The sequence below is a fragment of the Enhydra lutris genome, unplaced genomic scaffold, assembly GCF_002288905.1.
Source record: "Enhydra lutris kenyoni isolate GAN:26980312 unplaced genomic scaffold, ASM228890v2 scaffoldscaffold39, whole genome shotgun sequence".
Taxonomy (NCBI): Eukaryota; Metazoa; Chordata; class Mammalia; order Carnivora; family Mustelidae; genus Enhydra; species Enhydra lutris.
In genome coordinates this window covers 15,632,067-15,653,730 of record NW_019154123.1, presented here as the reverse complement: position 1 = coordinate 15,653,730, position 21,664 = coordinate 15,632,067, and the positions used below count along the sequence as shown (strand labels likewise).

The window sequence follows — 21,664 nt, the reverse complement described above, 5'->3', positions numbered from 1 at the left end:
TTTTTCTACAGCAACTTTTTTTGGGGAAAAAATCCTAATGTATTAGATCAGATACTGTATTAAGTATTACCATGGATTGACCCAGTATTAAAAGAGCATATATCAGGGGCGCCTGGGTGGCTCAGTGGGTTAAGCCTCTGCCTTCAGCTCGGGTCATGATCTCAGGGTCCTGGGATAGAGCCCTGCATCGGGCTCTCTGCTCAGTGGGGAGTCTGCTTCTGTGTCTCTCTCTGCCTGCCTCTCTGCCTACTTGTGATCTCTCTCTCTCTAACAAATGTATAAAATCTAAAAAAAAAAAAAAAAAAAAAAAAAAGTTTTGGCTACCAATTTCTAAGAAGCCATTAGGATTCTCAAAGAACCTAGGGTTGTTCCTTTTACTATTAAAAGCTTCACAATCCAGTTACTTGAATTAGAATTTTAGTCCATCAAATAATGAAACTAAGGATAACTAAAGTGCAAGGTTTCTCAAAGAGTTAGGAGATCAATGGTAAGCAATGCTGAAGGAGGCACTACAACGGAATAGTTTACCCCACCAGCTCTGGAGTCACTGCCTGGGTTCGAATACTATCTGGACTATTCTATTCACTTTCTATGTATCCTCTGATAATTTACTTAACCTCTTTGAGCTTCAGTTTCTCCATCTGAAAGATAGAGATAGTATATATATCTATCTTATAATATGAGGATTAAAAGAACTAATCCATGTCAAGTATTTGTCACTTGCTATTTATAATCAATAAATGTTAGCTATTCTTATTGCTATTATTCTGCTGAGTAACAGGAGGGGTTGAAAACTTCAGTAGAGTAACTGAATTAATTATAATTAGTATCATTATGTTTCCAGTAACCACAACTGTAAATTCATACCTAACACAGACCAAAATTAATGGGCAAAGTGATCATTCCTATGCATATAGTACCACAATACTCTGATTCTGGTCAAACTCCATTTGAATAACATTTGTTGTAACTATTGAAACTACAATGACACATCATTTTCAACACAAATCCAGCTTCCATTAGGCTTCACTTTTGGTGTTGTACATTCTATGGGTTTGGACAAATGTATAAAGACATGTATCCACCATTACAATATCATACACAGTAAGTTTCACTGCCCCAAATATCCTCTGTGCTCCGTTGTCTGTTATTCCTCCCTCCCCCTAAACCTTGGCAACCACTCATCTTTTTACTGTCTCCAAAGTTCTGCCTTTTCTGCAACATCATATAGTTGGACTTATACAGTATGCAACCTTTTCAGACTGGCTTCTGTCACTCAGTAGTATGCATTTAAGTTTTTTTCATTTCTTTCCTAGCTTGATGCTTGATTACGTTTTAGCAGTGAATAAGTCATCACCTGCACGTACTACAGGTTATCCATCCATTCACTTACTGACGGACATCTTGGTTGTTTCCAAGTTTTGGTAATTATGAATAAAGGTGCTATAAACATCTGTGTGCAGGTTTTTGTGTGGATGTAATTTTCAACTCTTTTGGGTAAATACTATAGAGTGTGATTGCTGGATCATACGGTAAGAGGACATTTGAGTCTTATAAGAAACCACCAAACAGTCTTTCAAAGTGGCCATACCATTTTGCATTCCCACCAGCAACGGATGAGACCCTTTGCTCCACATCCTTACCAGCATTTGGTATGGCCAGTGTTCTGATCTCTACATTTGCATTTCCCCAATGACGTGAAGTATCTTTTCATATGTTTATTTGTCATCTGTATTTCTACTTTGGTGAGATCCCTGTTAAAGTCTTTGGCTCATTTTTTTAAAAAAGATTTTATTTATTCATTTGACAGAGAGAGAGATCACAAGTAGGCAGTGACAGGCAGAGAGATGGGGGGAAGCAGGCTCCCCACAGAGAGCCCCATGTGGGGCTTGACTCCAGGATCCCGAGATCATGACCCAAGCTGAAGGCAGAGGTTTAACTCACTGAGCCACCCAGGTGCCCCCAGTGTCTTTGGCTCATTTTTTAAAGGTTGTTTTCTTATTGTTGAGTTTTAAGGGTTCTCTGTATACTTTGAATAGTCAAATAGTCAAGTGTCTTTTACAAATATTTTCTCCCACTTGTTTTTACATTCTCTTGACAGCATCTTTCACAGAAAAGTTTTTAATTTTAATGAAATCTAGCTGATCAATTCATTTCTTCATGGGTCACATCTTTCTTGTTTTATCTAAAAAGTCATTACCAAACCCAAGATTCATCTAGATTTTCTCCCATGTTATTTTTTCTTTAAGATTTTATTTATTTATTTGACAGAGAGAGAGATCACAAGTAGCAGAGAGGCAGGCAGAGAGCGAGCGAGGGAAGCAGGCTCCCCGCGGAGCAGACAGCCCGATGCGGGGCTCGATCCCAGGACCCTGAGACCATGACCTGAGCTGAAGGCAGCGGCTTAACCCACTGAGCCACCCAGGCGCCCCTCCCATGTTATCTTTTAAGACTTCTGTGTTTCACATTTAGGTCAGTGATCCATTTTTTAATTAATTTTTATGAAAAGTGTAATGTCTGTGCCTAGATTCTTTTTTTCTTTGCCCTTTTTTAATTTTTGCATGTGCATGTCCAAATGATCAGCATCACTTGTTGAAAAGACTATCTTTGCTCCTGGAGCTAGCTTTAAATACAAGCAACACTATGTGTAAATATAAAATTCCTTAAAAGGGGGATACATTATTATTTGTACTTTTGGATGAAAAAATGTTCAAATCCCAGACTGCCTGATAATAAGCACAAAGAATTATATAAAGAAAAGACAAAACAATTCAAGATGGACTCATCTAAGGTTTAGAGGCTGGCAGGGTCAAGAGCTAGATCAACAAAGCAAGTGAAAAATCCTCAAGATTTCTAGGATTATCAGAGTTGGTGACACTTGTAAATTCCAGATGGCTAAAGAGAAAAGTATCTTTTCTTTTGCAGGATTCTAGTTCTACACATAAGAAAGGTATCAGAAATTTGCCAGCTTCATTTTCAGTCAATTTTCCTCTCAATTTTCTGTATCTAGTCACTACACAGACTGTATATGAATGTCATAAGCATAAGCCATTTAATTCCACAGATTGATTACCATATATATCCATCCCAACATATTAAAATCTAGTGCAGACACTAAAGTGCTACTCTTAAAATGCAGAGCATTTGATACAATTAATGTATGCAAATATCAAAGTGATCCACACATAGATTTTACTTGTAATTTCTACCCAAAAAAAACCTAAAAACCTGTATTTTGAAAATCATTCTAAAGTTTCCCAAAGTGAATCTGCATTTGTTTTTTGTTTTTGTTTTTTTTTTAAGATTTATTTATTTGTCAGAGAGAGAGAGGGAGAGAGACAGAGCATGAACAGGGCGAGCAGCAGACAGAGGGAGAAGCAGACTTTCTGCTGAGCTAGGAGCCCAATGCAGGACTCCATCCCAGGACCTGGGGATCATGACCAGAGCCAAAGGCAGACACTTAACTGACTAAGCCACTCAGGCATCCCTGCACTTTTGCTTTAACTGAAATATATGTATCCTTCTTCCTATTAGAAATGGCTTGCTTGAGGGGCACCTGGGTGGTTCCGTGAGTTAAAGTCTCTGCCTTCAGCTCAGGTCATGATCCCAGGATCCTGGGATTGAGCCCCACATCTGGCTGGCTCTCTGCTCCGTGGGGAGCCTGCTTCCTCCTCTCTCTCTGCCTGCCTCTCTGCCTACTTGTGATCTCTGTCTGTCAAATAAATAAATAAAATCTAAAAAAAAAAAAAAAAAAGGAAAAAAGAAATGGCTTGCTAAGGCCAAAAAGGAAACTTTGCTCTTTCATGAAAGAAAAGTGCTTTTTACTCCTTAAATCTATTCCCCCGACCAGTTACTGCCACAACAAACATGTAGTTATGTAATTTCCAAGGGGGAAAATGACAAGCACAGGAGAAAAGGCTACTTGGCCAGCTAAGGAGACTACACTAACCATGAATAAACCTGAATTAATAAGAGCACAGAACAGTGGTTGCAAAATGAGACACAAGAAAACTATTACAAAGGTAACATGAAATAGGTCACATGAATAGCCTCAAAGGAAATATGTGAGAAAGGTTATTTTTAATTTAGAACACCTCTAAATATATAGACATATTTAATTTAGACATATATTTTTAACTTAGAAATACACAGGAAGAAAAATATTCATCTTTGCTGCCACTATCAACATTTTTCTGAATGTTGTGCCTGGGTTAGCAGTATGTATACAGGCATGAAGAGTCTTAAAACTGAGGCCTTAAATCCCCAAAATCACATGTAAAATTTGTTGTAAATAGACCTATTTCTAGAGAAAGGGTTCAATATACAACTCTGAAACAACACAGAGCTTTTAATGTTAACCATTTGTTTTTTACATTAACACTGATGAGGAATGCTTTAAGCTACAACTGGCCATATAAAATAGGTAAGTATAATAAAAATTTGAGTGCCACATAATAATGTACATAATTAATGAAATAACTATCACACTCTGGAAATGCAAGATCTTTCAAGAAGGTAAAAGCTTCAAGGTATATACACTAAAAACAACAAAACACTGTTGGAAGAAAATTTAAATATGTAAACAAATAGACATCCCACATTCATGGATCAAATCAATATTGTTAGGGTGGCAATACTCTCCTATTTGATCCACACATTTAATAAAATCCCTATCAAAATCCCAGCAGCCTTTTTGTAAAATTGACTAGCTGACTCTAAAATTCATATGGAAATGCAAGAGACCCAGAAGAGCCCAATCTTGAAAACCAACAAAGTTAGAACCTCAAATTCCTAGTTTTAAAACTTAATACAAAGCCACAGTAATCAAGACAACATAGTTCTGGCACAAGGTCAGGTATATAGATCAATGGGACAAAACTGGCAGTTCAGAAATAAATTTCTACATGAATGGCCTATTATTCTTGACAAGCGTGCCATAACAATTCAGTGAGGAAAGAATAATCTTTTCGACAAATGATGTTGGGACAACTGGATATCCGCATGCCAAAAGAATAAAGTTGGATCCCTATTTCACACTATATACAAAAATTAACCCAAAATTGAAGCTACAGAATTCTTCAAGTATAGAAGTAAATCTCTGAGACCTTGGATTAAGTAATGGCTTCTCAGATATGACACCAAAAACACAAATAGCAAAAGAAAAAGATAAACTGGATTTCATCAAAATAAAAAACTTTGTGCTTCAGGTTTTAACCATCAAGAAAGTGAAAAGACAACCCACAAAATAGCAGAAAATATCTGCAAACCATTTATCTGATAAGCAATCTGTATTTGGAATATATAACGAACTCTTACAACTCAATAATAAAAGGACGACTAACCGAAATAAAAAATGGATAAATGATTTGAATAGACATTTTGTGGAAAATATACAAATGGCCAACAAACACACAAAAAGATATTCAACATTTTAGTATCAAGGAAATGCAAATTAAAACCACAACAAGGGGTGCCTGGGTGGCTCAGTCAGTTAATAATCTGACTCTTAGTTTCAGCTCAGGTCATGATCTCAGGGGTTGTGGGGCTGAGCCCCACCTCAGGCTCTGCACTCAGCGGGGAATCTGCTTGAAGACTCTCTCCTTCTGCCCCTCCCTCCACTCACACACCAAGTGCACGCACTCTTTCTCGAAAGAGATAAATATTTTTAAAAATAATAAAATGACAACAAGGTAACACTTCCTATTCATTAGGATAGCTAAAATAAAAAAAGAGAGACAATGGCAAGTGTTGGTAAGGATGTGGAGAAATTGGATTCCTCATACCCTGATAGTAGGATTGCAAAAAGTTAAATGTAGAGTTACTATGTAATTCTATATAATTCTATATAACATCAATTCCACTCCTAGGTATGTACCCAAGAGAACTGGAAATACATAGTCACCTGTAAGGTTACACACAGACATTGACAGCAGCATTATTCACACTAGTAAAAAAGTGTAAACAATACGAATGTCCATCAACTGATGAATGGATAAACCAAATGCAGTAAATCCGTACAACAGAATACTACTTGGCAATAAAAAGAAATGAAATGCACAAGCTACAATATGAACCTTCAAAACACTATGCTAAGTGAAAGACAGTCATGAGTCTGGTTTCATGGTCTTGGTTTCAGCTCAAGTCATGATCTCAGAGTCACTGGGATGGAGCTCCATTTTGGACTCTGCACTCGGCAGAGTTTGCTTAAGATTCTCTCCTTCTCGGGCGCCTGGGTGGCTCAGTGGGTTAAGCCGCTGCCTTCGGCTCAGGTCATGATCTCAGGGTCCTGGGATCGAGTCCCGCATCGGGCTCTCTGCTCAGCAGGGAGCCTGCTTCCCTCTCTCTCTCTCTCTCTCTCTCTCTCTCTCTGCCTGCCTCTCTACTTGTGATCTCTCTCTGTCAAATAAATAAATAAAATCTTAAAAAAAAAAAAAAAAAAAAAGATTCTCTCCTTCTCCCATTGCCCCTCCCCTCTGTGCTTGTGCGCATACACTCACCGTCACTCTCAAAATAAATAAATAAATCTTTTAAAAAAGCTGATCTTGTGACAGAAAGTAGATGAGTGGCTGCCAGATACTGAGAAGATAGGAAAAAAGGGAAGTAACTGCTAATATCATTAGAGAAGATTTTTGGGGAGATGATGAAAATGCTCCAAAAATGATTAGTGTCCACTACTCTACTGAATATATTAAAACAACCGAATTGTACACTTTAAAAAGGTGAATTTTATGTTATGTAAAATTTTATCTTAATAAAGATATTATTAAAACAAAACAAAAAAGTTTCAAGGTGTCAATGATGGAGGCAAGGAATTGTGCTGAAGCACATGAACAGTTCTGCTCCAAATTATTACGTAAGAAAAAAAAAGAGGGTGTCTTAAGTCTTAGTCCCAACTTTCCTAAAACATCAAAAAATTTTTTCCAGATGATTGCAATTATTGGTAAGTTCACAAAACATAAATATTCAGTAAGCTTATTCTTTTTTTAAAATTAATTATTTATTTTTTTGACAGAGATCACAAGTAGACATAGAGGAAGGCAGAGAAAGAGAGAGAGAGGAGGAAGCAGGCTCCCCATGGAGCAGAAAGCTCGACATGGGGCTCGATCCCAGGACCCTGGGATCATGACCTGAACTGAAGGCAGAGGCTTTAACCCACTGAGCCAGCCAGGTGCCCCAGTAAGCTTATTCTTTAGAATTCATGTTTCAGTATGCTATACTTGTATTAAAAATAGAAGTTATAGTATGATGATCAGAGCAATCTACCACTTGAGGAAAAAATAAAAATCTTTACAACATACAATTTTTTAAAGGCTGATTCAAAGAACTGAATGACTCACATTGCTCTGAGTACATCAATTTTCTAACTTTGCTCAATGAAATTAGATGAAGAAAAAATTTCAAGACAAATATTCTACAAGTTTAACAGTTATGCTCCCTAATTTAGGAGCTCATACAATTGAGTTACTAAACGGAAACAAACACTCTTTCAAAATTATAGTCAGTTTGCTAATGCAAATGAGAAACACTACAGAATTCAGATATTGCACCATTCTAAGAAGTTACTACACTATTACCTAAAAGATGAAAAGTCCAGAAAAAGATCTAAAGTTACTGGCTTTGTATACATAGCATGGTTTATCTGAGGCCTGATGTGGAATAGTGCGGTCACCTAACTGTCGAAGCATGGAACACTTATTTTACTTACTGGTACCTAAAAGGATTAGACAAGAAACTGTTTTTGGTAATGGTCAACAGGTCCGATTCACTGAATACTCAGTGTGTTTAAAGCATGATTTTAAAACCTTCACATGCTCCATGTCACTTCATTTAATCCTCACAGCAATCTGAGGAGTAGGAATTACCACCAGTTTTATAAAAAGGAAACAGAAGCATCAACATCTTGGTCTGACCAGGCAGGCTACTAAAAAATGTCACTGCCCCCCCCCCCAAGGAAAAAATAAGATCAAACTCCATTTTTAAAAAAAATTCATTATGGGACTAAAGAAAGATTATAAAATGCACTATTAGCATATTTCTCTGACAGGCAAATCAACACAAAAATGCAGCCATCACACACAGGTTTGTCTCCAGGCAATAAAGCTGTGGAGTTAAGACTCTGCCGCTACTACATAATCCAGTCACTAATAGACAACATCCAGGAAGGTAGATAGATGGTCTGTTTTCCTTTTGGTACTGTTAATTCTTACCAACTCCCTCCTAACACAGACACAGAAAACCAGAAATGTCAAAAGAAAAAAAGAACAATAATTGATTCCAAGTGTAGCATTTGCATTTAAAATACGCACATATGCTTCTCAGAAGAGAAGGGCTAAATGGCATAACTGAGCTGTGTGGTACTACTCAAGATATTGAAAGCTACATTTAAAATGATACTTCATAGAAACACAGAAAAATAAAACCAACAGAAATACTTACTTTCCCCTCCATGAATGTTTTGTTGTGTAGAAACATGCTAAATCCTTGTTTTCCCTAATTATGTTCATTTTGTGCTGAAACCTGGAAGATAAAAATATGGCTGAATTTAGTACAGTTATCCTTCGAGTTTTTCCTGAATCTCCCATACCATACTTTCAGAGCTTGCCATATACTACTGATTTTAAGGCACAAGACCATAGGTTTTAGGGAATAGGCACTGATCTGTTCACATCTCTCACAGACTTTAGCACACCATATTGTGACTGCCTGCTCCCCTCTACTACACTGTGTTTCTTGAGGACAAGAATTGCCCTCAACATCCCAAGAATAGAGACCTAATAAAAAAAATGTTCAAGTAAATGCATCTTTAAATCTCACATTACCAAACAATGCCTTGGCACAATATGGGCACCTAAAAATGTTTGCCAAGTATCAAATCAACTCGAAAAGATTTTCATTCAGTTACTAAGTGCCAGCTGTTCTGCTGTCACTGTTACTTTAAGGAGACCCACTATAAATACAATTTAACTTAAAAATGACAATATTTAATATTAAAAAATCTAAAATGTCCATAGCAAAAAATCTAAAATGCTCATAAAGTAAATATTAGCATCTAAAGATAATCATTCTAGCCTCCCCTCCTCTATTTAGAATAGGTGTTTTTTAAAACAAAATTGAGACTGTCAATTATACTGCGTAAGCCTGTTTTCACACAATTTTAACCTTCTTCTATAGAACCTTCTACGGAATTAAATATTCTTTAAAAAGAAGTGATTTTTTAAGGCTATATGGTATTCCACTATATGAATATACTAGAACAATACTACTTACAGTGTAATCGCAAGCATCAAGCTAAGTACAGAAACTGACAGTAAGTGTTTAGAAACCTAAAAACAATTTGGTGAGTGAACTCCTGGCTGAAGAGTACACAGACCAAATAGTTCAGGACTCTCAAATTTGTACGATAGACCACAGGGTAATAGCTTCCAACCAGCTTCATGCAGAGGGACCATGTTATGTGTCATATTTTAAAATTAGTCTACTGACTATAACCTAGAAGTGTATGAAATCCAGAACCCACTTATTTCATGAAAAAAAAAATAAATTTAGTTAATTGTACAGGATAAATTATCAGAACTATTTACTAAAAAAAACTCATAAATTTTGGAAATACTACATAGTTTACTTCATACTGCATAAAAGTTAAAAATGAATATGGTCATTTATTTCTTTTGTGACCTGACCATCTTTCCCACCCTTACTTAGAAATGTACTTAAAAAAATACTGGACACATACCAAAGTGTCAGGGCACACTAAATAGCTAGAATTATGGTTCCGACCACATTATGGTTCACACTGGTATAATTTGTTTTTAATCAGCAAGTATTATTCTAATAATGTGAATAAAATGAATTTCATTCAAAAAGGACACTTTTATAACAGCTTTTTAAGATACAATTCACACACCATAGAATTCACCCTTTTTAAGTATACAATTCAGGGGTTTTTAGCATATTCAGAGTTCTACAACCAATGCTGTTTTTAGAACATTTTTGTTATCCCATAAAGAAACCCTGTTAGCAGTCACTCCTCATTCCCACTCACTCCCAGCACCTGGCAACCACTAATCTACTTTCTGTCACTACAGATTTGCCTGTTTTAGACATCTCATATAAATGATTCATACAAAATGTGGTCTCTGTGACTGCCTTCTTTCATGTAGCATGACATTTTCAAAGTTCATCCACACTCTGGAATGTGTTAGTTTCCTTCTATTGTATAGATATACCACATTTTGTTTATTTATCAGTTGATGGACATTTGTGTTGTGTCTTTTTGGCTATTAGGAATCATGCTGCTAAAAGCATTTGTATGAACACGTTTTTATTTCTCTTGAGTATATATACCTCCATAACAAAAACATTTTAAAAGACACTGCCATTTTGAAATTGCTTTCTTCATTCCTACTACTTTTGTATTAGCAAAGTGGCAAGGGCCTCTACACTCTATGTAGAACACTCTTCCCCTGGACACCTACATGGTTCACATGTCCTTCAAATCTGTGTGTTTTAAATGTCACTTTTATAATGAGGCCTACTCTAACTATCCTGTTATAAATTGTAATCACTCTCCTCATTCTACACCTTCAATTCCTCCTGATTCCTGCTCATTTTTCTTCTATGGCACCTTTCACTGTCAATTTATTCAATGTGCAATTTATTACCCATCTAATCCTGCTACCATTATCAAGAGAGAAGCATTTTTGTCTGTTAAGCTAATTTATACACATATATCCCCAAAGTCTACAAGAGTTCCTGACACAAAATGGGTGCTCAATAAGTACTTAAGTGAATGAATGAAATGCAGCAACCCCACGGGAAATCCTGATGTCCACTTTAAACTTGATGTTCTAACAGGTACTCCTAAATAAGGTTTTGTCAAATCTTCTGGAAAAGCATCAACTCATGCTCTGAGGAATAAGATAACCACAAGTAACAGCAAGATTAGGGAAACCTTTAATGTTACTAGAGAGGAAATTACAGTCAACTGACATCTTCCTTTCTAATGTGTATGGAGACCGCTAAATATAGTCTTGACAGTTGGTGCATTTTGTTTGTTTTTTTTCCCCTGGATTGTGTATCTGAGATGAAACAGACAGCCGACTACGACTTATTAAAACCAGCAGACATTTTTCCTGGCTTCTAAATCATTTGCAGTAAATAACATTGCTGAAAAGAAACTTAGGTAAGATCTCTGAGAATATACCAAAATAGTGAAAAATATAGGTCTACAGATGTTATCTTTCCCCTCATATACTACGACTGAATATTGGAATAAGGGATTAAAAAAGGAGGACACAAAAGGTGATGACCAATACTAAGGAGTGGAGTTTGGACTACTAGACCATAACTTATCTGACTGACAAGACTCTGTGCCAAGGCCTATCTTGGTACAAGAAAATGCACTTGAGTGAAGAGTGACTGGTATCATTAAGGGACTTTAAATTTAAAATGGAGGTAAGAGAAAAATAATAAAGACTTTAAAATGATAGCGCCAGGGGTGCCTGGGTGGCTCACTGGGTTAAAGCCTTTGCCTTAGGCTCCGGTCGTGATCCCAGGGTCCTGGGATCGAGCTCCACATCAGGCTCTCTGCTCGGCAGGGAGCCTGCTTCCTCCTCTCTCTCTGCCTGCCTCTCTGCCTACTTGTGATCTCTGTCAAATAAATAATTAAAATCTTTAAAAATAAAAATGATAGTGCCAAAGAACTTAAGAGCATGACCCGGGGTGGGAGGGGGGAGTACTCTTAAAGATGACTTTGTAGGTATTGCTGATTTGGGAATACGTAACTCAAACAGACCTTTTAGGAGGAGAATTAAAACAAGTTTACATCAAGAAGGCTTATCTACAACTTTCTAAAGACCTAGGAACTCGGTGGTGATAAAAGCACCAGACTCCAGAGTTCTTAGGTTAGGACAGTTAAAGGAAAAAGAGAGAGAAGATCTAACTAACATACACATTAGTATAAAATTAAACTACTGGAAGATATACAAATGGCCAACAGGTATATGAAAAGATGTTCGATGTCACTATCAGAGAAATGCAACTCAAAAGCACTAGAGGGGGTGTATGGCTGGCTCAGTCGATGGAGCACGTGACTCCTGATCTCAGGGTTGTGAGCCCAAGCCCCACGTTAGGTGTAGAGATTGCCCAAAATTAAATAAGTAAAATCTTAAAAAAAAAAAGAGGCATGAGATATTACCTCACACCTGTTATGGCAGCCATTATCAAAACAAACAAACAAAAACCCCAAAAGACAACAAGTTTTGGCAAGGATGTAGAGAAACTGAATACTGGTAGTGAGAATGCAAAATGGTATAGGCAGTATGGAAAACAGTACGGAAGTTCCTAACAATTAAAAATAGAACATATGATCCAGCAATGAAACTTCCAGGTATTTATCCAAAAGAATTGAAATTAGGATCTTCAAGAGTCAACTCCCATGTTCACTACAGCATTTTCTATAAGAGCCAAGATATGGAAACAACTTCAAATCCATCAACGGATGAAAAAATTAAAAAATGTGGTATACACACACAAAGGAGTATTTTTCAGCCGTGAAAAAGGAGGAAATCTTGCAATATGCAACACAGGTGAACTTTGGGGGACATGATGCTAGGTGAAATAAGTCAGCCACAGAAGGGCCAATACTGCATTAGTCCACGCTGTATTATATGAGGTATCTAAAATAGTCAAACTCGGGCACCTGGGTGGCTCAGTTGGTTAAGCAACTGCCTTCGGCTCAGGTCATGATCCTGGAGTCCCAGGATCAAGTCCCACATCAGGCCCTCTGTTCATCAGGGAGCCCGCTTCTCCCTCTGCCCCTCGCCCCTTTCATGCTCTCTCTCTCTCTCAAATAAATAAAATCTTAAAAAAAATAAATAAAAATAAATAAATAAATAAAATAGTCAAACTCATAGAAACAGAGAGTAGAATGGTGGCTGCCAGGAACTGGGGTGCAGTAGAAAGGGGGAGTTGCTAATCAATGGGTATAAAGTTTCTGCTGTGCAAAATAATTAAGTTGCAGAGATCTGCTGTACAGCATGGTGCCTATAGTTAACAATACTGTACTGCACACTTAAAAATCTGTTAAGAGGGGGCACCTGGGTGGCTCAGTGGGTTAAGCCTCTGCCTTTGGCTCAGGTCATGATCCCAGGGGCCTGGGATCAAGTCCCGCATCGGGACTCTCTGCTCAGTGGGGAACCTGCTTCTCCTCATCTCTCTCTGTCTGTCTCTCTGCCTACTTCTGATCTCTCTGTCAAATAAATAAAATCTTTAAAAAAAAAAATCTGTTAAGAGGACAGATCTCATGTTGAAGTGTTCTTACCACAATAAAATAAAATTTAAGAAAATTTTAAACTACTGATTACCTGGCTAACAGAAGAAATACTGATGCAGACAACCATGTTGACAGAAAAAATACAATATAAGATTAAAGAAGTACCTCAACTCTCTCTGGACATCAGTAGCCGTTCCTATGGCCAAAATCAGCAGATTTGACAATTATCTCTAACATTTTAGGAAGCAACAAGTGATACTGCTATTGTGCTTCCAATCCTGAATAATCACCACCAAAAAAGGCCAGTAAAATGGAAGTGCTGTTTTTGGAAGAAAATTACTCCTCTACCTGAAAAGCTTGACTTCAGTCATATTACATACATGCAGAGGTATATCTGAGAGGTAAGAGAGGGAGGAGATACTCACCTACATAGCCAAATAAGGGGATAATTCAGTGCTATGTATTACTACTTTCTGTATAGCCTCATAATGGAAATCAGGATAATCCTTTTTTATTTTGAGCCCTTGGTAAAGATTATCCTGAAATTGGGAAGGCACGGTGACTCTAATAAAAAGATTTAAGTCATGTCCTGAAATTATGCAAAAACTAGGTTTCATTGAGTATTCATCACATGTTAATGATTAGACCAGACCTTGGCTATGCGTTTATCCACCTACCTCATTTTGTCTTCATAACACCACTATGGTATAGATATGATGATATGGTATAGATATGATGATATGATGATCTCCATTTTAGTGACAAGAAAACTATAGAGAATTTATATCACTTCTCCCAGGTCACTATGGTAAATAGTTGGGCCAGACTATGGATTCACTCTGCTTAACTCTACACTCTATGTATTTATCCTAAGCAATAAAACCTTCCCTCGAATTTAAGAACTCAAAATAAATTCATTCTGACCATGTAATTACAGGTTTATCATTTGACAGCACATTCCTGGATTAATTCAGAACTAGTACCAATTATTACCTTCACACAATTTCAAACAATGAAACAACCTGCCACACTCAACACAAGGCAAAAGAAAAAGAAAAGGCAAGGCACCAAGGCTGAATATTTCTGTTTATAGATAAGCTTAAAAAAATTTTTTAAGCAGGGTGCCTGGGTGGCTCAGTGGGTTGAACGTCTGCCTTCAGCTCAGGTCATGATCCTGGTGTTGTGGGACTGAGCCCCACATCAGGGTCCTTGATCAGCAAAGGGCCTGCTTCTCCCTCTCCTTCTCTCTCTGTGTCAAATAAATAAATAAAAAGTTAAAAAAAATAACTGAAAAAAAAAAATTTTTTTAAATGAAGTGTTCAAAACAAACATGACAGAAATTTGTTACGAATATAGGAGTCCAGAATAGTCTTTAAAGAGTTCACTAACAGAAAAATACTACTTTAACTAACAATGAACTTTTAAAATAACCAGATTAATGAGATCTGAGGCTGGGACCTACTTCCCAAAAGTGTTATATATATTTTTTAAAGATTTTATTTATTTATTTGACAGAGAGAGAGAGATCACAAGTGGGCAGAGAGCCAGGCAAAGAGAAGAAGGAAGCAGGGGGAAGCAGAGAGCCTGATGCAGGACTTGATCCCAGGACCCTGAGATCATGACCTGAACCAAAGGCAGAGGCTTACCCCACTGAGCCACCCAGGCACCCCTTAGCAGTGTAATATTAACCTCTCCAAATTTTCAGGTAAATCTATTTTATATTCTCAATCAACCTTAACCACTTTGTGATACAGTCATTTCATCTTATGAAGGCAACTGGTCTGGAAACTGCAGTAACTCTTTCAGACCATGAGGATACTCCTGGACACACAAATAACTCACTAGTGGATAATGGCAATACACAAATATCAGAAAAATGCAGAAGAAACAGGATAAGAATATTCTGTACTGAGTATGTATCATTCAAAGTGAGACTTGGAACAACCTCAAGAGAACCACTGGAAAATGAGTGAAGGCAAGTCTAGGGGGTCCACCAAGCACAGTGTCCTTCAAGTGATGGTTTAATTTTGAAACACAGACTTGGAAATAGTTCCTATAGCACAGACACCAGACCACATAAACATAACTAACAACTAGCATAAGAAGCTACATTAGTATACACACTAAACTAGTTTTAATATTCAATCTACCATCAATGTAACTAAAGATGGTGAATTTTTTAAATGTTACTTATGGTTGAAGACAGATTAGTAAAAACTGCCATTTACTGGCTGTGTAACTTGAAGAAAAGCTTCCTAAACTTCTTGAAATCATGGTTCATCTATGAGAGAGAGAGAGAGAACAGTATTTGTAGCAAAGAGCTTTGGTAAGGAGTAAATGATATAAATAAAGGGGATAGTGTGATGCCTGGCTCGGAATAAGCACTAAAAATATTAACTGCAATCATAATAATGATTATTGTACTTTAAACATACTACCCTAGATAAGAAATAGTTGTTTCATATCTCGCTATGATTACCTCTCTCACTTTCAGGCTTACAAGGCCCTGTATCTCTCTTAAGGCATCTCGGGTAGGAAAGTTAAAATTATTAAATTACTTAATCCTAAGTCTTTTATCTTTTAATTTCAATCCTGTAGTATTTATTCAATGTATATCACCAACGAGTATCAGCTAGGATTTCTACCTTCAAAGTACAGTGTTTTATTGCTTTAGTCAGTATTTGCAGTTTTTACCTGCTCATTCCAAGATAACTATAGCAATATACATTTCTAAAGCTAGGTTGAATATAATGAGGGTGTCATTATTTTATTATCTCTTGTTATTTATTCTTTTTTTTTAAAAAGATTTTATTTATTCATTTGAGAGAGATACAGAGACAGAGATGGAGAGAGAGAGAGAGCACAAGTATGGGGAGAGGGAGAGAGAGGGGGAGAAGCAGACTCCCCACTGAGCTGGAAGCCTGACATGGGGCTTGATCCCAGGACCTGGAGATCATGACCTGAGCCGAAGGCAGGCACTTAACCATCTAAGCCACCCAGGCATACCTTGTTACTTTTTTACAATTTTATATTACCTAAAAAGGTTTTCAAAAAGAAACAAATAAGGGCATCTAGGTGGCTCAGTCGGTTAAGTCTGACTCTTCATTTCAGCTCAGGTCATGATCTCAGGGTCGTGAGATATAGCCCTACTTCAGGTTTTGCACTGGGTGTAGAGACTGCTTAGGATTCTCTTTCCCTCTCCTTCTGCCCCTCCCCCTCCAGCCTGTGCACACTCCTGAGCACACGCTCACTATCGCTCTCTCAAAAATAAATGAATAAATAAATGAAATGAAAAAAATAAAAAGGAATAAATATATGAGACAGGTTAAGATACTCATGATAGATGAAATTTTTAAAAATTACCTTAAGTCAGCTGTAATCTGACATTTAAGCTTCTCTTTATTTCAACTTTATTCCCACAAAATACTATGATTTTTCAAGTCAATGTTACTACATTTTAGATCCCCTACTTAGGTGTCTGGAATCTCACTCGTTAGAAGAGTACCTCTTTACGTGAAACCAACATATTTTTAAATTTATTTTGGTATCTACAAGTTAACTATGGTTTGAGAAACTTTTGGAAAAAAGAACTTCACTCCCTAAAAATAATCTATGCTCCATTTAATATTTAAGTATTTCTCCATTAATATTTACATATTTCTTATTTTTTTTTAAAGATTTTATTTATTTATTTGACGGGGAGAGAGAGAGAGAGAGATCACAAGTAGGGAGAGAGGCAGGCAGAGAGAGAGAGGAGGAAGCAGGCTCCCCGCTGAGCAGAGAGCCCGATGCGGGGCTCGATCCCAGGACCCTGAGATCATGACCTGGGCCGAAGGCAGAGGCTTAACCCACTGAGCCACCCAGGCGCCCCTACATATTTCTTTAATAAGCTGCAGAAGTGTTTCTAAAATTGTTGCTCATGGACAAAACTCTTAAGTAACCAGAATTCCCATTAATAGTGATGGAAAATATGCAAAACTTCTAGTATCAAGCAGCTCAAGCATCAAGCAGGTAACAGCAGTAAGTCATTTATAGGCACATTCTCTAAATAGCAATGAACTGTCCAACTAACAAAATGTCAAACTTGCTGCAGGAGATCTTAGTAGCAGCTGCATAGTCAGCACTTGCCACCCTGCCAGTTGTTGAGACGTACCCAAGTTAGCAAGAATTTATCTGTTCAAACTAATTATTGCTTAAATTTCATCTCCTTCAGGGCATCTGGGTGGCTCAGTCGGTTGAGCCTCTGCCTTTGGTTCAGGTCATGATCCAGGGGTCCTAGGATGGAGCACTGTCTCAGCAGGGAGGCTGCTTCTCATCCTCCGACACCCGCCCCACGACACCCGCCCCACTGTGCACTCACTCTCTCGCAGGCCCTCACTTACTTGCTCACTCTCTCTCAAGTACATTAAAAAAACTCTAAAAAGAAAAAGAAATTTCATCTCCTTCATTTCTGTGTGTACCACTTCAAATTCTCAAAGATCTACCTTTATTTTTTGGATGAGAAAAACACAAATTTACATGTTATTTATAACTAAACACACTGAAAGTATCTCCAGTTTTTTAAGCTGCCTTTGCTTGTTCTCATTCTGTACCTTATTATTATACCACCAACAGAGGTTTTTTTGCAACTTAGCAGTTTGTTCTTTTGAGAGAACTGTTCTAAGGGTTAAAAAGTCAAATTCAGGGCAACACAGGCAGTTTGGCTAGATTCACCCTGTTCAGTGAATTCCCTTGCTTCATGCTTTCGAATAACATTTAATGTTCTCACATTCTCTAATTTATTACTGGCAGTAAAATTGGCAATCTATTTGAGATCATTTATGAATAAAATGAGACCAATCTTTCAGAAGATACGATTTTGACAAAAAACCACAGAATTTGAGAGTCCACTAAGCAGAAGCCTACACCAAACCGATATGAAGCACAAAAAGCAGGCTGAATGGCCTCAACACCATGGGAACCCAGGCAGATTACAGCCAAGCTATAAGCAAAAGAATCTGCACACATAGCAAAACTTACGTGTATGTGCAAGTCCTGTGTTTAAGTAAAAACAGAGCCCTCATTTTACCAGAGATGAATGCATATACTCAGAAAAATACAGATACTGACTTACTATGGGGTTACCTCCTGATAAGCCCACTGTAAACTGAAAATGCATTTAATACACTTAAATTACCAATCATCATAGCTTAGCCTAGCCTACCTTAAATGTGCTCAGAACACATTAGCCTACAGCTGGGCAAAATCATCTAATACAATGCCTATTTTATAACAAAGTATTGAATATCTCATGTGATTTACTGAATACTGTACTGAAAATGAAAAACAGAATTGTTGTAAGCATATCAGTTGTTCACCCTTGTGACTTTGTGGCTGACTGGGAGCCGCGGCTCACTGCCATTGTCTGCATCACGAGAGTAGGATACCACATAGCACTAGCCTGAGAGAACATCAAAATTCAAAATACAGTTTCTACTGAACGCATACCACTTCCACACCATTATAAAGTTGAAAGAGTTTAAGTCAAGTCATCATTAAGTTGGGAACCATCTGTAATACACTAGTGAGTAAAGAAAATGGCTTTAATAAAGGGTATTTGCCTTTAAAGCACACATTTTGCATGACCCACTGAGACGAATTTTTACACAATTAGAACAACTTGGAGAGAGCAGATAAGATACTAATTTTTACACTTTGAATCTGTAACATAAAGAATTCTGATTTCAAATAATGAATTAAAAACATGAGTTTGTCCTAAAATGCATTAAAAAATAATATGGATGGAAAGATGGATATATGATAAAGCAAGTAGTAAATGTTAATGTGAAAATCTCAGAAATGAGTGTAAGTAAGTAATGTAAAGTTCTTCAACTTTGCTGTAGATGAAAAATTTATTTGGGGGGAAGAACTGCCTTTACCTTTATTTTCTGACCTAGATCGCCTACAGAAACCCTGTTTTTCTGCTCCATTTCATACCACCTGAAAATATGGTATACAGTCACATGATAGGAACAAATTTATTAATTTAGTATTTCCTCATACAGCTAAATCCTATTAAAAATGCAGGGGGAGGGAGAACCACTGCTAAGGCAAGGGCTAATCTTGAGTAATAACCAAAGAGAGAATCCCTTAATACTAGCTTTTTAAAGACCTACCTTTATTTGTAAATGGATTCAAAATCTGAGTGAATTACATCACTATGCTAGTTGTTTCAAATAAAAGGTTAAAATATAAATAGCTGGGACACCTGGGTGGTTCAGAGGGTTAAATCTCTGCCTTCAGGTCATGATTTCAGGGTCCTGGGATGGAGCCCCACATTGGGCTCTCTGCACAGGGAGCCTGCTTCCCCCTCTCCCTCTGCCTGCCTACTTGTGACCTCTCTCTGTCAAATAAATAAATAAAATTTTAAAAAATATATAGTTAGCGCTCCAATTTTAGATATGCCGTTGAAGCAAGCACAAAATATAAAGTTAACAGAATATTAATTTTTACCCAGATTAAAAAGTTACAACTGTCTTAGATAGAATGTGCTGTGTATGGGGGAAAACTGATAGGAACTTTAACCTTCTTTTTTAATTTTTAATTTTCAGCTTCATGTTTTAATATGTAACATAAGTAGAGGCAAAAGTATTTCCTTCTAAATAAGTAACAAATCAGTATGTGTAATGCGTATAATACCTAAGAGGTCTTTTTTTTTTTTTTTTTAAAGTTTTTGTTTATTCATTTGAGAGAGAGAGAAAGAGAGAGAGCACAAGCAGGGGGAGAGGCAGAGGGAGAAACAGATTCCTGGCTGAGCTGGGAGCCTGACATGCAGCTTGAGCCCAGGACCTGGAGACGATGACCCGAGCCGAAGGCAGACGTCCAACCATCTGAGCCACCCAGACACTCCATTTACAGGGGTCTTCAAACAGTTTAAAAAGGGGCATGGGGTGGCTGTCATTAGGGGCCTGACTTCAGCTCAGGGGGGAGTCTGCTTCTCTTTCTACCCTTCCCCCTATTCATGCTAACTCATTCTCTCAAATAAATAAAATCTTAAAAAAAAGTTATAAAATAGATCACAAAGCAAAGTTTTAATACATCCTACCTTAGCTTTCTAAAAGCTCTGAAGGACCCACTAACTCGAGATAAATGTGGCTAGAGAAGAAAGCCAGTGGTACTATCAAATTTCAGCTGACAATCATATATCCAAATAATTGTCCAGAAGTTGTTAATACTGAAACCTTTGTATTGTCTGCCACATCAAAATGAACTTTTAAATACTTCCACCACCAAGGGGTAGGGCAAATAATCTAAGATTCATCTCCCCATTCTTTAAAAATCCATTCCTTTCCAATGAGAAATCAGATACAGATTCATGAAATAAAAGGGGAAGAGAAATTCAAAAGCAATCCCCAAATCTGAAGAAACACTTTTAATAGTATCTTAACTGGGGGAGGGGCAAGCATAAATACCACAGCAGTTAATTTTGTTGGCCATTCCTATTCAATATAAATATTGAAAAAAATACGTCTTTACATTTTTATCACATGTACGCTGACTTCATCCGAGAGAATAATTCTTACTTCTCATAGCTGTCGTAACACACACACAAAATTTTTTCCCAAGAAATATGCATGATTATGACTTTTCTTTCCAAAACTTAAAAATGCTGAAACAGCCACCTAAAAAACCCAAACAAATGTGTTCATTTAAGCAATCCTGTGAAACTGATGCTAATAATCATTTACATAGTTTTAGTTTGTACACATACCTGAAAATTTTTAGACCTAATTTCTATTTTATCTTTGAAGCTAACCTGGCTCATGAAAGAACAAAATGTACTAGTTCAATAAGCTCTTCTTTAGCTCACAAACAGGTAGTTAATAATCTTCCTCTATTACATGAAAGAGACCCTAATGGGTGACAGATTTTCGATTGCCATGTTTTAACTTGTTGCTGTTTTTTCTATCACTGTAGTGAATACATAATGGAGAACTAAATTTCCTAAGCATATTGCAAATTCTACTTGGAGGAAGTTTTACAGTAAGCATCCTAGTAGGCAAACACACTATTAAAAGACAAGGACCTTGGGCTACTACAATTTCCCTTTCACCCAACACAAAACAGCAACATGTAGGTTTCTTGGCTCTTTTTGAAATATCCCTGTTATTCCAAACTCTGCCATAGTTCTTCAGATTTTAAAGAAAACCCCAAATCTACCAGTTAACTAAAAAAAAATAAAGGAAAATTCCACTTTTAAAATTAAACCCAGCACATCTATGGTTGGGGGGAGGGAATGGCTTTAATCTGCTCTAAGATTTGCTAAACATCCAAAATACGTTCTGTATCTTAACTAGAAATTTGGGGGGGAGAGAAACCTTAAAGCACTAGATGACTAAGGAATACATGCCT

At 37.1% G+C, this 21,664-nt stretch overlaps 1 protein-coding gene across 2 annotated transcripts in view; it reads right to left on the bottom strand.

The window, feature by feature from the left end:
- Positions 1–21,664, bottom strand: part of LOC111155013 (DnaJ heat shock protein family (Hsp40) member C13) — a 119,100-nt gene that overhangs the window by 91,376 nt on the left and 6,060 nt on the right. For both annotated transcript variants that reach the window (XM_022515006.1, XM_022515007.1), the window contains exon 2: positions 8,437–8,517. In XM_022515006.1, coding sequence (XP_022370714.1) covers positions 8,437–8,504 — 68 coding nt within the window. In that variant the 5' untranslated portion in view covers positions 8,505–8,517. The remainder of the gene's footprint in view (positions 1–8,436; positions 8,518–21,664) is intronic.